This window comes from Anolis sagrei, chromosome 5 (assembly GCF_037176765.1).
Source record: "Anolis sagrei isolate rAnoSag1 chromosome 5, rAnoSag1.mat, whole genome shotgun sequence".
Taxonomy (NCBI): domain Eukaryota; kingdom Metazoa; phylum Chordata; class Lepidosauria; order Squamata; family Dactyloidae; genus Anolis; species Anolis sagrei.
In genome coordinates, this window is record NC_090025.1 from 154617476 (window position 1) to 154633703 (window position 16228).

The 16228-nt window shown below is 40.2% G+C and overlaps 1 protein-coding gene across 1 annotated transcript; it reads left to right on the top strand.

Annotated features, from left to right (window-relative positions):
- Window positions 1-977: 977 nt before the first annotated feature.
- On the top strand, window positions 978-9795 carry MRPL42 (mitochondrial ribosomal protein L42). Its single transcript, XM_060777325.2, has 6 exons — window positions 978-1081; window positions 4553-4702; window positions 5269-5329; window positions 7405-7489; window positions 8494-8657; window positions 9658-9795. Exons 2-6 carry the CDS (start codon window positions 4618-4620, stop codon window positions 9701-9703), a joined length of 441 nt encoding a protein of 146 aa, XP_060633308.2. The 5' UTR covers window positions 978-1081; window positions 4553-4617; the 3' UTR covers window positions 9704-9795.
- Window positions 9796-16228: the final 6433 nt, after the last annotated feature.

Below are 16228 nucleotides of genomic sequence, written 5' to 3' on the forward strand. Positions count from 1 at the left end.
ATTTTTTCCAGTCTGATGGCCATTCTTGTGTTTTCCATATTTGCTGGCATATGGCATGCATCACCTTGACAGCATCATCTTTTAAGATTTTAAACAGTTCAGCTGGGATCCCGTCGTCTCCTGCTGCCTTGTTGTTAGCAATGCTTCTTAAGGCCCATTCCACCTCACTCCTCAGGATGTCTGGTTCTAATTCAGTCACCACACTGTCAAAACTATCCTCGATATTATTATCCTTCCTATACAGATCTTCTGTATAGTCTCGCCAGCTTCTCTTGATCTCTTCAGCTTCTGTTAGGTCCCTGCCATCTGTTTCTTATCATACCAATTTTTGCCTGAAATTTACCTCCAATGTTTCTAATTTTCTGGAAGAGGTCTCTTGTCCTTCCTATTCTGTTGTCTTCTTCCACTTCCATGCATTGCTTATTTAAAAATAGTTCCTTATCTCTTCTGGCTAACCTCTGGAATTGCACATTTAACTGGGCATATCTCCCCTTATCCCTGTTTCCTTTTGCTTTCCTCCTTCCTTGGGCTACTTCCAGTGTCTCAGCAGACAACCATTTTGCCTTCTTAGCAACTACAACTCCCAAATGCCAAGGTCTGTTTTCCCCAAACTCCACCAGTGTTCACATTTGGGTATATTGAGTATCTGTGCCAAGTTTGGTCCAGATCCATCATTGTTTGAGTCCACAATGCTCTCTGGATTAGATGAACTACAACTCCAGCTGTTGTAGATGAACTCTACAGCAGCGGCTGAGGGGGAAAAGGAAAGGGCCTGAGGCTGTTAGGAATGGTGGGAGTGGAAGGCCAAAACACCTGGAGGGAGGGCCCAAGTTTGTCCAGGCCTGCCTTAGAATGATGCACCTTCACCGTATTTCCCTACAACAAGAACAGTTTAAGAGAGGCTGCCTTGGTCACTGCCCTCTTCCCATTCGTATCCATTGCCATCTAGGGGAGCCTTGTAACCGAGACTACGTTCCCCAATGTCCTTTGCACAGAGCGTGGCTCATTGCCGGAAGTGGGCTGGGGAAGCCGTTCCGGTCGGACAGGCGAGCAGGTTCCGTCGCTGAATTGGCTCCGTGCGGTGAGTGTGTGCACCTTCTCCTTCCACCTTTTCCTTTTCTGGGTTCAGCCCATCCCTGGTTGAGGCTGAAAGGCTGTCTGGAAGTGAGGAAAGGATTGGGCAGGAAACACTGGAGGAGAATTCCGTGTTTTCAGTCCTCCACGCCTTCCTTTTGTTTGTTGTCAACAAAGCGTGCAGGATGGGGCAAAGGGGACGAAGCAAAGCGCCGAGAAATCAATTCCTAGGCCTAGGGTGCAGCTGCACTGTGGAATGAATGCGGTTTGACACTGCTTTGGCAGCCCAGGTTTAATGTTAAGGAATCCTGGGAGCTGTAGTTTGGTGGGGCACCAGCATTCCTTGGCAAATAAGGCTAAAGATCTTGCAAAATCCCATAGCATTGAGCCATGGCAGACAAAATGGTGACAAACTGTGCTATAAAGTAGAGTAGGCCCATTGAATTAATGGGATTTACTCAAGTAAATTTACAATTTCTTTGTGGCGCAGCTGGCTGGGAATCAGCTGCATTAAGATCACTACTGACCATGAGTCATGGTCATGAGTTCGAAGCCAGCCTGCGTCGGAGTGAGCTTCCGACCATTGTGTAGCTTGCTGTCGACCTTTGCAGACTGAAAGATAGTTCCATCTGTCAAGCAGGAAATTTAGGTACTGCTTATGCAGGGAGCCCCCGGTGGTGCAGTGTGTTAAAGCGCTGAGCTGCTGAGCTTGTTAACCGAAAGGTCACAGGTTCGATTTGGGGGAGCAGCGTGAGCTTCCGCTTTCAGCCCTAGCTTCTGCCAACCTAGCAGTTCGAAAACATGCAAATGTGAGTAGATCAATAGGTACCGCTCCGGTGGGAAGGTAACGGCACTCCATGCAGTCATGCCGGCCACATGACCTTGGATTTGTCTGTGGACAACACCGGCTCTTCGGCTTAGAAATGGAGATGAGCACCACATCCCAGAGTCAGGCATGACTGGACTTAATGTCAGGGGACAACCTTTACCTTATGCGGGAGGCTAATTTAACTAATTTAGGATGCTATAAAATCTCCAGCAAGTAAGCAAAAGAGTGAGGAAGTACTCCAGTGTCACAAATGGACGGTGAAGCGACAGCTCCATTGGTGGCCAGAATACCCTCATGAAAGCTGGAAAGTTAAATAGCTTCTGTGTCTGTCTATATATGCTGTGTGTCTGTGGCATTGAATGTTTGCCATGTACATTGTAATCTGCCCTGAGTCTCCTGCAGGGTGAGAAGGGTGGAATATAAATACTGTAAATAAATAAATAAATTTGTCGTAATTGGTAATATTACTATGAAAGGTAAAGGTTTCCCCTTGACATTAAGTCTAGTTGTGTGTGACTCTGGGGGGTGGTGATCATCTCTATTTCTAAGCCGAAGAGCTGGCTTTATCCCTAGACAACTCCAAGGTTAGCATGACTGCATGGAATGCTGTTAGCTTCCTGCCAAAGCAGTACCTATTGATCTACTCACGTTTGCATGTTTTCAAACTGCTAGGTTGGCAGAAGCTGGGCCTAACAGTGGGAGCTCACCTCACTCCCTGGATTCGAATCGTCAACCTTTTGGTCAGCAAGTCCATCACTGTTTGTTATTGTTGTGTATCATTAAGGCAGCCTCATCATAGTTTTCTGGTGCTATTTGTAGCCGTTCTGAGTCCCTCACAAAGATACAAAAGTTCTAAATTCTAAATAAATAAGGGTTGTGCCTTACTTTGAGGCTGAGAGAATGTGACTTGCTTAAGGTCACCCGGTGCGTTTCCATAGTTGAGCTGGAGTACAAATGCTAGTTTGAGTCCTAGTCCAACATTCAAGCTATTATACCATGCTGGGCCTCTGTAATTGATAGTTTACACTAGAATGGACAGCACTATCTGATATGAAAAATAGTGTTATTCCCTTGGTTTCCATGGCTGAGTGGGGATTCGAACGCCTGTTCTCCAGACACAAGTCAAGCTTCTGCACCACACTGTCACTGTATACAAACAGGCTTACAGGCTTATTAAGACATGACATAAAAGGGAAAGGGGATTGCAGTGTGGAGAGTAAGGCCTCATCTTTACTGCCATATAATGCAACTGAAACTGGATTATACGGTCAGTGTTGGCTGATATAATCAATCCAGAAATATTGTCTCTTCTCTCCCTCCAAGCCAGGGCAGTAGCTGTTGGGGTGAAGGGGAGGAAGGCCCTTTTATCTGGTTTTGGGCCTACCCATGGTGGATCTGTGTCAGCATCTTATTTCTGTAAAAAGCAATGGCAATTAGGATGACCAACAATTGTGTGCCTTAATGTCAGGTATTTTTGGACCCTTCTGAGACCTTCATTCTGTAGGTTTTTAAAACAATGTGGTCCCTGTCAATTGGAGTATTGAGTCCAGAATCGGTTTCTTTTGTTTTGTTTTTAAGTTTCATAGCACCCAAACATTAAACCAGAAAATGTGTCCCTATAGGTTGAACATTTCTTTTTAATTGCTGTAGGCAAGCCCAACAACCCCATATGGCATCAAGAGCCCATATGGTGCAGGTTGAGCATTAGGCATATTGTTTGCAGCTGTTTTGATGACACTGTTGTAAAATTTCAATCCTGTTAGACTGGTTCTCTCTGAATTTTGCAACAAAACATTATTGAAAAACTAAAATGTGCCACTATGAATGGACGAGGGTTAACTTTTATTTATGGAGGGAGGAATGTAAAGCCTTTTGCATTGTGTCCTGGTGTTAATTAATGTTTCAGTTTAAGATTTTGCCATCTTTGTTTTAATCTTAACCTCTGGCTCAGTCTGGACAGGAATGCAGGAAAGGAGAACAGCTTTAATATTAAGGTTAAGGAAATTGTGGTTCTCAAGGTATTGGACTGTGTTTTCAATCATCCCTGCCCTTTGGCCATGGTATCTGGTGTAATTGGGAACTGTATTTAAGTACAGGGCCTGGGCCTCATGTTTTTTTTCACAATTGATGTATTTATACATCTTTGACATCCACTTAATTTAATCCTGTCCTGATTAGCCATGGCCTTATTGATTGAGGTTTTTTTTTTCCATGTCAGGGGCGACTTGAGAAACTGCACGTTGCTTCTGTTGTGAGAGAATTGGCTGTCTGCAAGGACATTGGCCAAGGGATGCTCGGATGTTTTACCATCTTGTGGGAGGCTTCTCTCATGTCCCCGCATGAGAAGCTGGAGCTGACAGATGAGAGCTCACCCCACTCTCCAGATTTGAACTATCAGCCTTTCGGTCAGCAGTCCTGCTGGCACAAGGGTTTAACTCATTGCACCACCAGGGGCTCCTATTGATTGGGGGGAGAGGAAGTTTCTTAAGCAGAGTTAGGATAATTAATTCTCAAATGAGTAAGGCTCTCAAGCCTTTTCTTAGTTAAATGTGTGATAACATCCTGGAATAACTGTTAAATACTGAATCAGTTATCTTGTAAAGCTGTAGACTTAATACCTGTTTTATGAATGCCTTGTCTCCCAAACAGAAAAGTGAATTATACTTATTTCCTCCAAACACAATTTTGAAGTGGCTCCTGTTTTTGTCAGCACCATGGCTATAGCATCAAGAACGACAGCTTTATCCAGTACTGTTTGGATGCGTTTGAAAGCTCTCACCACGCATGGTCCAATACCTGGTAAGCCCTGCAGGCCTATGTATGTATGGTGTTTTGGCAAAGGACCCAAGCCCCTTACATCCAAGCATTTAAAAATATACTGACTTTTGGATAATAATTTTGGATCATCTCCCCACGCAGTAGGACAGAAACAGGCAACTGTCTGAAGTTAGGGAATGGCATTAGTCCTTCCTCCACTGCCTTTGAGGTCTAATTTATAACATGAAGTGACCTGGAAATCACTTCCTGCATTTTAAAGCCTCTTAAGGAAATTTGGGGACAAAAATATTGAGAAAATTCTGACCTTGGTCACCCCTGCAGCCAGTGCTTACTTTCCACATAAATTAGTCCAGAACGTTAACCTGTTTGACTTAAGAACGTAGAAGCTTGCCCAATATTTCTATGGAGTTTTATATCTCTTTCTTCTCTTTCCTTTCTGGGGGCAGAGGGGTTAATGAATATGATTTATAATTAATCAATTGGAATAATTAATGAGATTCAGTCCTTTCCACCCCCACATCCGGTAGAAACCTATCTTTTACAGCTTATATCATTCTTAATTGGAGTGGGGGTTCTTCTGTTTTCAGGTGCAGTTAATTGTGCTTGTCTCAAATCTACATACTCAGCTCTTCCTGATGACTATAACTGGTATGTATTAAGCTGGACTGGGTGGAGAGGGGAGGGGAAAATATGTATGCTTAATTATATGGCAGTCCTGACCATCTATACCTTCTTACATTACATTTATTGTTTAATTATGCAACATTTCAGGAAGTACAGTTTTTAAAACCAGAAATTTTATTTAAACCATGTTTAAAAGAATAACAACTTTCTGGTAAATAATATGTTAGAACACATTTGAGTTGTAATGGTGCAGGGAGAAATAGTACTTACTGAGTGTGGAAGAATGTTTATGAAATTTATAAAGATATATTACACATTCAAAGGATAACAAAAAATGAGCAGTCTGTATTATTTATTTATTTATTTATATCCTGCTTTATCGCTCCTGAAGGGAGACTCAAAGCAACTTAACATAAAAGCTTTAGCGTACAATTCAAAATATACAAATATGTAAACATTAAAACAAGATTAAATATAAATAACATTTTAAAAATTCAGTTCAATTCCATTATGACATATTCAAAGTTAAAAACCACAGCACCCCCTGACTTGATCTTAAAAACCTTCATCTTTAAAACCGGTCTGAATAAAAAGGTTTTGGCCTGCCGCCAGAAGGACAACAGTGAGAAGGCCGTTCTGTCTTCCTTGGGCAGGGAGTTCCAGAGTTGAGGCACAGCCAACGGGACAGATGGACTTTATGTAGAATCATAGAATCAAAGAGTTGGAAGAGACCTCATGGGCCATCCAGTCCAACCCCCTGCCAAGAAGCAGGAATATTGCATTCAAATCACCCCTGACAAATGGCCATCCAGCCTCTGCTTAAAAGCTTCCAAAGAAGGAGCCTCCACCACACTCCGGGGCAGAGAGTTCCACTGCTGAACGGCTCTCACAGTCAGGAAGTTCTTCCTAATGTTCAGATGGAATCTCCTCTCTTGTAGTTTGAAGCCATTGTTCCACGTCCTAGTCTCCAAGGAAGCAGAAAACAAGCTTGTAGTTTATTGGAATAACGTTAAACCTTGGGGGGGGGGGGGAGGGGGGAGTCAAAGAAATACCAAAAAGAAAAGTCTTGTCGATTGCCATATTATCTGACCTTGATGTTTTCATATTCATACTATTTCATATGAGAATAAATTAAAAGAGAATGTATTTTCCCACTAAAACCAGAACATTATATATTGGGAATTATAGATACTGAATTGGAAAAAAACAAAGATAGATTGTCGAAGGCTTTCATGGCTGGAATCACTGGGTTGTTGTAGGTTTTTTTGAGCTATATGGCCATGTTCTAGAGGCTTTCTCTCTTGACATTTTGCCTACATCTATGGCAAGCATCCTTAGAGGTAGTGAGGATATCTCTGAGGATGCTTGCCATAGATGCAGGTGAAACGTCAGGAGAGAAGATAGGTTATTGAATTATCTGCTGATGGTGGTCAGAATAAATTCTGCTCATCACTGGAGAACAAAAGAAATCCATTCTCGTGAACAATGGATGTCTAAAATAGTGGACATAATCTCCATGGACAATTTAACCCAATTACTAAACAAACATACAGAAGGACATAGAAAAACAACGGACTTGTCTGTAGTAAGAGATTATATGAGAAAAGAAGAAACAAAACTGATAATAGAATCAATTTGAAGAATATAAGAGAACTTGTACCCAGGAAACAAAAGAAGGGAATAGCAAAATAAAATAAATAATTAAGACTGGGATAGAAATACCATTGTGAAGAAGATTGGAAATTCCCTTTTCCTTTTTTTTTACCCATATCTTTTTTCTCACTTCTTAACTACCTTCCCCAAATCCTTAGTAATTTTTCCATGTTTTCCTTCTCTCTCTATATATATAGAGAGAGAGAGAGACAGACAGACAGAGAGAATATCTTGCCTTACTTAGACCCTTTGTGTGTTAGATACTCATGTCTATTCCCAGCTCTAACTTTACCTATTTTTCCTTTCAAATTGATTGTAGATAAGAAAACTAATAAAAAACTATTTAATTTTTTTTTAAAAAAACTATTTTTTTAAAGAGAATATATTTTCCAATGACATATCTCTTCCATATGGCAGAATATATTAATGGGTGTTTTATGTTTTAGCAAAGTGGAACTGGCTTTGACATCAGATAGGAAGACAGTTGTTTTCTACCATCAGGCGGTGGACATTCCTTATGAGCACACGCAGGTAAGTAAAGACTTCATCAGGCAGAGCAGGGGGAAGCAGAGGGAATCATCTTAACCTGTTCCCTCCTGTCTTTCGCCCTATTCTGGGATGGCCAGCTATCCTACATGCTTCCCGTGCCGTTCCCCCGCTTTCTCCTACTTGCTGATGCTAGGAGTCGGGTATCACCCAACTCCTGAAGACGGCTGCTAGATTCCGTTTCCATGTGCTGCTGAAACAGAGCTCCATGGAGCCCCACCACAAGTGCCCTTATGTCATGTGATGTCCTCGGTGGGACTCCTGTGGGGCTCTGTTTCCACAACACATGAAAACGGATCCCAGCAGCCATCTGATTAGGTCCTTAGCCTGAAGAATGGTATCCTCTTCATCTAATTGAAGAAGCATAGCTAGAGCTTGGGACATTCTCCAAGTATAAGTTCTTGGGAGTTAACCCTTAGTGTGAATATGATTAAAACAAACTCAAAAACACACATATATTTTAATCAGTAATGTTGCTCATTTCTTATGCACTGCATAAGAAAATGCATTTTGTGAGTTAGGGAATATTTTCTGGCAGTGAGAATTTCAGTGAGCTGGGGGCTAAGGTGTAACCAACACTTCTTGTTTTGTGTAGGGTTTTTTTTTTGTGATATCCATTTCCAGTGTGCATTCTAGTACCCCATTCTCAAGCACTCCTAGTAAGAAAGACATTAAGTTTTCTCCAAATGTGCACTCAATAACACAGAATTTGTCGCCCGTTGCACAGTAGCTCTCCACCTATAAATAAAGGGAGAGATTGTGTTCACATTTGTAAAACAATTGGCTGCATCAGCAAATCATGTGTGCAGCTATTTCCATACGAACGTGTAGTTCCAGTAGGATTCCGGCCTTAATCTGTAGTGAAATGGTTTGCAGTATCAGATTCCGGACTTGTGATAAGTGTCCTGTGAACTTGTCTTCAAAGAAATACAATATGCTAAGTTTTTCTTTGTCATTATTTGTTTATTTGGGTCATTACTCTTTGTCAGCCTATTCCCCGGGGAGATCCTTTGGATTACAAAGAGGAAACGCACGATCAGGTGCTGAAATCAAGACTGGAAGGAGAGGAGCTCAAAGACAAGAAAGGCCCCACTATTGAGCAGCTTAGTAAAATGTTTTACACAACAAAGCATCGCTGGTACCCTGTGGGACAGTAAGTACTATTTGAGGCTATTCCTTGTGTGGAAAGAGTGCTGCCTTTATTAGAAAGCTTATATCTGGCAGGGATTTATAATCCTTCAGATAAGAGAAAACTTGAAATCAAAGGCAGCTGTTAAAACAGTTTCATAACATCATAGCAGGAAAGATGCCTTTTTAAAGATCTTATGATGTTGGCACCAATATCAAAGCTCATGATGGTCTCTCATTCCCTTCTCCTCTTGTTTGAGCCTTGCATTAGGCTCTTCTCTGTTGTATATCTATTTTCCTAGTCATTTTCTCACCCACTCCCTCCCAACCCCCCACAGATGCTGATTATCTACAGAAATTACTTTTGTGATGAAAGATTTGGACTATAGAAGTTATTTAATGGGTTGCTTATATTTTGTTGATGAGTAAATGCTTAGTTGCCTTGGAGATAACCTTTTATGCTCTGAACAGGTGGGTAATTGTAGAGTAACTTTAACGTAAAATGTTTATTAAATACAAAAGTAATATTTCCAAATTCTACCTGGCTTCTCAGATAGAATCTGCCAATTTTTGTGTATCTTGTGGATCCGGAAGAGGTGGACTTTCCATACTGGGAGGCAAAATGGACTCAAGAGTGCAAATCAAATAATTGTGTTAGGTTATCAACAAACTGATTTAATATAAAGAAGCGTATCACACATGGGTCACACATTTTTCCAAAATCCAATTATCTTGTTCATAATTCTAGGACTGCCTGTATACAAAGCATTGTCCCGGCATTGAATGTTTGCCGTATATATGTTGTGCTTTGCCATGAGTCCCCTTTGGGGTGAGAAGGGCGGAATATAAATGTTTTAAATAAATAAATAACAAATAGGATTATGAAAAGTTAATTGTAATGCATAGACAGGCAGCAACTTCAAGATTCTCAATTTCTGAAAATAGTTTAAACTGAGCACCTGACTAAATCCACAAATGTTTACTGAAATTCTGTTTTTGTTTGTTTGTTTTTTGTTTGCTTCCAGATACCACACCAGACGTAAGAAAACAGATACTCCCAAAGATAGATGACCACGACATTTCTTTGTCATCTTCCCTGCAAACGTGTTTCTCAAGCATAGGTGTATATTATCTATTTCCATTAAAGTGCTTTAAATATAAAATCTTGTTTCGTGGATTAATCTATTTCTGTAAGGTGGATGGTTTGTCACGCCTAATTTAAAGCAACGAAGATACATACCTTGGAAAGCTGCAGCTCATGGAACATTTGTGGTAAAAATGGAAATGGAGTTCAAGGCATTTTTGTAGAGGGAGCTGATCAAAAAAGAAATGCCTGAAAAACAAGTGGATGCCACAGACTTATAGGAAATTGACGTTAAACTTAGTGAAACATGACGATCCGGGGTTGAGGGTGGGATTAAGCCACTGCTACCAATCAGGATTTTGTAAGTCAGCAATTCAGTCATGGAACCCTTCAGGAATTTTTTTCCAATGGAATCCTAACTATTCTTTTTACTAAGCATGGAGAACCCATATAGTTCTTCTAAATCCTTTGATGGGAGGTGTTAGCTGGCCCTGATTGTTTCATGTCAGGAATTCCCCCAGGAATAATGTGCTCATCAATTCTACGGATATGAACAATTTCCCACATGTAGAAAATAGCAGGCATGGTGCAGTGATCTGAACATTAGACTACAGCTCTGGTAACCTGGGTTCGAATAACCACTCAGCCACTGAAACCAACTGGGTGGCCCAGGCTAGTCACGTACTCTCAGCCTGAGAACCTCCGATATATGGTGCCTTTGGATCAACAGATGTTGTAAAACGTGTAACTTCCAGCTGTTTCAGACATTAATTCCTTGAATATTGATGACCACTGGTATGAAGAATTTACTTAAGTGCAGAAATCTATGTAAGCATACATATGGGAAGCAATGCCGTGTGGTATTCTAAAGGCCAAAATATTTACAGCATAACTTATGCTATGGTAGAGTGAGCGATACTTCAGAACAACTAAGCAAAAAATAATAAATATGAACTTGGAAAAAGTGACATGCCCAGAATAGCATCTGTTGTTTAATTCCAGTGGCACTGAATTTGCCTTTTCAATTATAGCACTCTGGATCAGAGGTGATTTTCTATTCAGATGGTCATTTGTGCATATAAAAATTTATGATCTCTTAATGAATGTCAGAGGAATCCTACCTTAAATTCCTTTCTAAGCCACCAGAGGGCACTGATACACCAAAATTCAGCTTGTTTGGTTGCCTACTGCTAAGCATGCTCCAAAAGGGAAAGGCAAAATGATTAAAAGCAAGCAGTATTTTACTGGGCTGTCCTTGTTGACAAACTTGAGCAAGAAAAAAAAGCTTATTTACTAACATCAGAGTAGAGGTTTATAGATAATTGGCTTGTGTAATTTTAATTATTTTAATATTGAAATGTTTCAGTGAATATTTAAATGTATGTATTTATATGCGGGATATGTATTGCATGTATTGTATAACATCGAATTGTGTGTTTATATGCCCCACTCTGAGTCCCCTTCAGAGTGAGAAGGACAGTATATAAATATGGCAAATAAATAAATAAATTACTAAGCGACTTTTTTTTCATGTCAGGAGCAACTTGAGAAACTCCAAGTCGCTTCTGGTGGGAGAGAATTGGCTGTCCGTAGGGATGTTGCCCAGGAGACGCCCGGATGTTTTACCATCCTGTGGGAGGCTTCTCTCATGTCCCTGCATGAGAAGCTGGAACTGACAGATGGGAGCTCACCCAAGTAATTTTAGAAACTAGCCCTAATTTTTCTTTTTGTTTGCAAGAAGAAAGCTTATTTGAAAACAATACTGGCAGAGCATCCTTTATTTGAAATGCTCCAAATGTTAACTTTTTCCATATGGTTGGCTGTGATAGGGACACCTTTGCTATTTTTATGGTTCAGTGAAAATTTTGTTTCATGCAAAAAAAATATTAAACAAATGTATACTTTTACTTTAAAAATATGTGTATATGATATAAATGAAAAAAGAAATAAACCTCTTTTAGGATTTTTTAAAATTTACACATCATTGTAATATATTTCACTAATATGGGAAATGTGCTTTTCCGGTGTGATAATAGGTTCTTCCCATTATCTGAACTGCAGAGTTTGAGAGTATTATTTCACCTTCAGGTAAATAATGATGCCTTGGGATTTTAGTTACATTTTATTGGGGTCAGCATCACAGAGGAGCATCAGAAGTCATATGGAGCCCCCAGTGATGCAATGGGTGAAATCCTTGTGCTGGCAGGCCTGCGTACCGAAAGGTCAGCAGTTCAAATCCTGGGAGCAGGATGAGCTTCCGTCTGTCAGCTCCAGCTTCTCATGCAGGGAAATGAGAGAAGCCTCCCACAGAATTGTAAAGCATCTGGGCATCCCATGGGTGACATCCTTGCAGATGGCCAATTCTCTCACACCAGAAGCAACTTACAGTTTCTCAAGTCGCTGCTGAAACGAAAAAAATCAAAAGTCATGGGAGGCCACTGCCCGGCAGATGGCCATTTTGTTGAAAACAAAAACATCTAGACACTTCTGAAGATAAGTTATAAAAGCCTGAAGTTTAGAGAGTAAACAAAGAGAGAGCAAAGGCAGGGCTCACCTCTTAGTAGTAAACTAGGCAAAAACACTGAAGCTCCCAGCCATGTGAACATCCAGACCAGAAATCCATCTGTACTTATGAGTAGCCTAGGGAAATGTTTAGTTGAGGTGTGTTGGGGATCGTGTTTCTTTTATCACATCTGAGCTAAATAGGACTTGACCTGTTTCACAACTTTGTAATGCCTGAAGGGAGATGTCATTCATGTTGAAAGACGTTTGGCCAACATAGGTTGCTTGCTTATAATAAACTTTAATTTAAAAATTCTCCTCTCCCCGCTCTTTGATGTGCTTGGTTCGGTGTGCACAGGATTCTCAGTTTCCTGAGCACCTTCACACTGGTTATTATGGGGGTCTGAAATTAGTGGGTGGTGACAAGGAATACAGATCAGCGCTATTCCTGCTTCTTGGCAGGAGGTTGGACTGGATGGCCCATGAGGTCTCTTCCAACTCTTTCATTCTTTGATTCTATGATTCTCAAAACTTTTCCACTTGCAACCTCTTTCCACCCAAGAAATTATATGTGACCCCAGATATATAGGTAAAAGGAACTTTTTTTGATAATAAACAAGCATTTGCAAGGCTTATAAACTGGCTACTTTTCCTTTTTATTAAGTGCATCTGAAGCCATTTCTGCAGAGTCCACTGTAAATACTTGTGCATTGTTGCTAACAGTTGTGTAAATGGGTGGCGTTCAGAAACCTTTTATGGTTGCCAAATGAGTCCTAACACTGAGCTAAGGGAACCCCATTTGTGGTTGGGACACACAGTTTAAAAAGCAGTGATACAGATCTCACAGGGTACTACTCCTACGCACAGTACCCTGTCAACTGTGCTGCCAACTGTGGGAGAAATAAGGTTGAACATTGTGAAAGCTGTGATGTAATGTAAAATAAACCAAGTGTAGTTCACGTTTGATCAGCCCACACTCTGCTTTGCCAGAGAAAGAAAATATGCCATGCAGGTGAACAATAAAAAACAAGTAGTTTATTCTTAACAGTTCAGGACAACATATGTACAATGTGATCACTTGCATCAACTCACATAATGTGCTTTTATGAGAGATATAAAATGGTCTTTCTTTGTCCATGTGGATAAACTCTTTCAGTAGGTTATGAAAGCTTGCTCTCTGCTTCTCCCTTTTTCTCTCTGCACCTGCATAGCTCAAGCTGAGCAAAAATGTAGCAGTATCCAAAAGTCCCAGGCTCAGCCATCTCCCCAGGCATTGCCCAACCAATCAGCTTCATGAATTTTACAGTTGTCACACACACATGAACTAATTCCTTGCATGCTCCAACATAAGCCACTGACTGCATGGTTATCAGCCTCCTCCCAGTAGACTGAGATCAAAGAAATGTTTCATGAGAACTACAACTCCCCTTAATGTTCCCCCAGCAACAGCAAAAATATCCCTCTGGGCAGCTAAACCAGTAAATCCCAATAGGATGGCCTCCCACAAGGATCTGTCTCCAGGGGCAAATCAAGAATGGGCAACTTGGAAGTCCCTGAACAGACTCAAAAGTGGAGTGGGCAGATCAAACCTGGCAAAATGGCACTACCTAAAAGAATCCACCTTATGCATCTGTGAAGCACAACAAACAACTCCGCATTTGTATGCCTGCCCATAATGTCCTGCCTAATGCACAGAGGAAGAAATGTTTGAAGCTACAGACAATGCGGTCACTGTTGCCCGTTTTTGGTCAAAAAATATTTAGCAGCTTATGTTCCCTCTATTTTATCGGTTTTATGCCAATTTATTCATGCAATGCTTTAGACACGAAATAAATAATAAATACACCTACGCAAGTGGAAGATGGCAGCTGTTATTTGATCTGATTTTTTTTAAAATATAGGGAAAACATTTACAAAACAGAAAAAAGCAGCTCTTGAATACAACACTTTTCCTTAAGACCTATGGTGATGTAATGCAGTTTGGTGATAAAGCCTAAAACATTTTCCAGGGGGAAAATGCCTGGTTCAATCCTGGCATCCCAAAATACAATTAGAAAACAAACTTGTCTGTAATTTAAAGAAGCTGCTGCATGACAACATAGAACTTGGAAAAGTCACTTTTTTGAACTGCATTTATGTGGACAATAGGACTATATTGATATAAAGCAATTCCTTTTGTTCCTATATGTCTTTGTTATCTTAGGACAGTACTGAAATACTATAATTTTGATGTATTATTTACTTGGAAGTAGGTTCCATTGATTCAGTGGTTTCCCCCTCAAAATTATGCACACTATTAGCCTCTACGAATCATCAAATAAAGTGACACATTCAATAGTTTCTTTAGTTTTCTGCTAATATAAATTATTTTAAATTGTATGACAAAATGCCAGTTTTCATCCTTTTTTTCTTCTTCTAGCAATATTCCTGTTGCATGTATCATATTCTATCAGCTCCCGGTGGTGCAGTGTGCCAGTAAGACTGCTGACCAAAAGGTCAGCGGTTCAAATCAGGGAAGCAGGGTGAGCTCCCATCTGTCAGTTCCAGTTTCTCATGCGGGGGCATGGGAAAAGCTTCATACAGGATGATAAAACATCCATGTGTCCCCCAGGCAACATCCTTGCAGACGGCCAATTCTCTCACACCAGAAGCAACTTGCAGTTTCTCAAGTCGCTTCTGATACGGAAAAAAAAAATCTCTTAGAAAAGCAATTTCAAAGTAAGTGAAGTCAGGAGCAGCTTACCTTTCTTCTCTGAAACCGCAACAGTTTTTAGGTTTCCATTAACATGTTCTCTGAATCACATCTAAAACGGATTGTTCTAATTTGCAAGAAGTTTAAACTTGATATTCTCGTTTCCCAGCCTGGAGGCGAGACAGCGTGTCTATCGCCAGTGAGCGGAGCAGCTGTAATAAACCTAAATCAATTCTGAGTTATAATTAGCAGCTAGGTGAACTTAGGGAACTGGTTTTAACATGTCTTAAGGAAAGCCTTGTCTTTATCAAATATTATACTCTATCAGTATAACAACAATTATATAATGAACCCATAGTGCTTGACCTTGGTTATGGACTGGATAAGGGCCAATACATGTACCATATATGCTTGTGTATAAGCCTACCCGAATATAGGCCGAAGCACCCAATTTTACCACAAAAACTGGGAAAACGTATTGACTCAAGTATAAACCAAGGCTGGGAAATGCAAAAGCTACTGGTAAATTTCAAAATAAAAACAGATACCAATAAAATTACATTAATTGAGGTGGAATAGGTGGAATGTTTTTGAATATTTACACAAAAAAACCCTGTAATTTAAGATAAGACTGTCCAACTCTGATTACACCATTATTCTAACCTTCAATGTAAATGTGCTTATGTATCTTTCCAATAATAACAGAGTAAACTAATATGTAATAACAATAATGATGAAGTAAAACAATAAATATAATAACAATAATAAAGAGTAAAATAATAAATGTAATAACAATAATAATAAAGACTGGCACAAGCCAGTAAAGGTGGTCCCAGTGGTGATGGGCACACCGGGTGCAGTGCCTAAAGACCTTGGTCTGCACTTAAACACAATCGGCGCTGACAAAAATTATCATCTGCCAACTGCAGAAGGCCACCTTACTGGGATCTGCACGTATTATTCGCCGATACATCAAATAGTCCTAGACACTTGGGAAGTGTCTGATGTGTGATCCAATACAACAGCCAGCAGAGTGATCTTGTCTGCTGTGGACCCATCTTGTTGTGTTTCAAATAATAATAAAGTAAAATAATACATGTAATGATAATAGAGTAAAATAATAAATGTAATAATAATAATAATAATAATAATAATAATAATAACAGAAGAAAATAATAAATAACCTTGACTCGAGTTTAAGCTATGGGGAGCTTTATCAGCCTAAAAAGGAGGCTGAAAAACCCAGCTTAATACTCAAGTATATACGGTAAGTTGAATCCACACAAAAGGGCTGTTTTGTTGGTACCTGTGTCTGGTC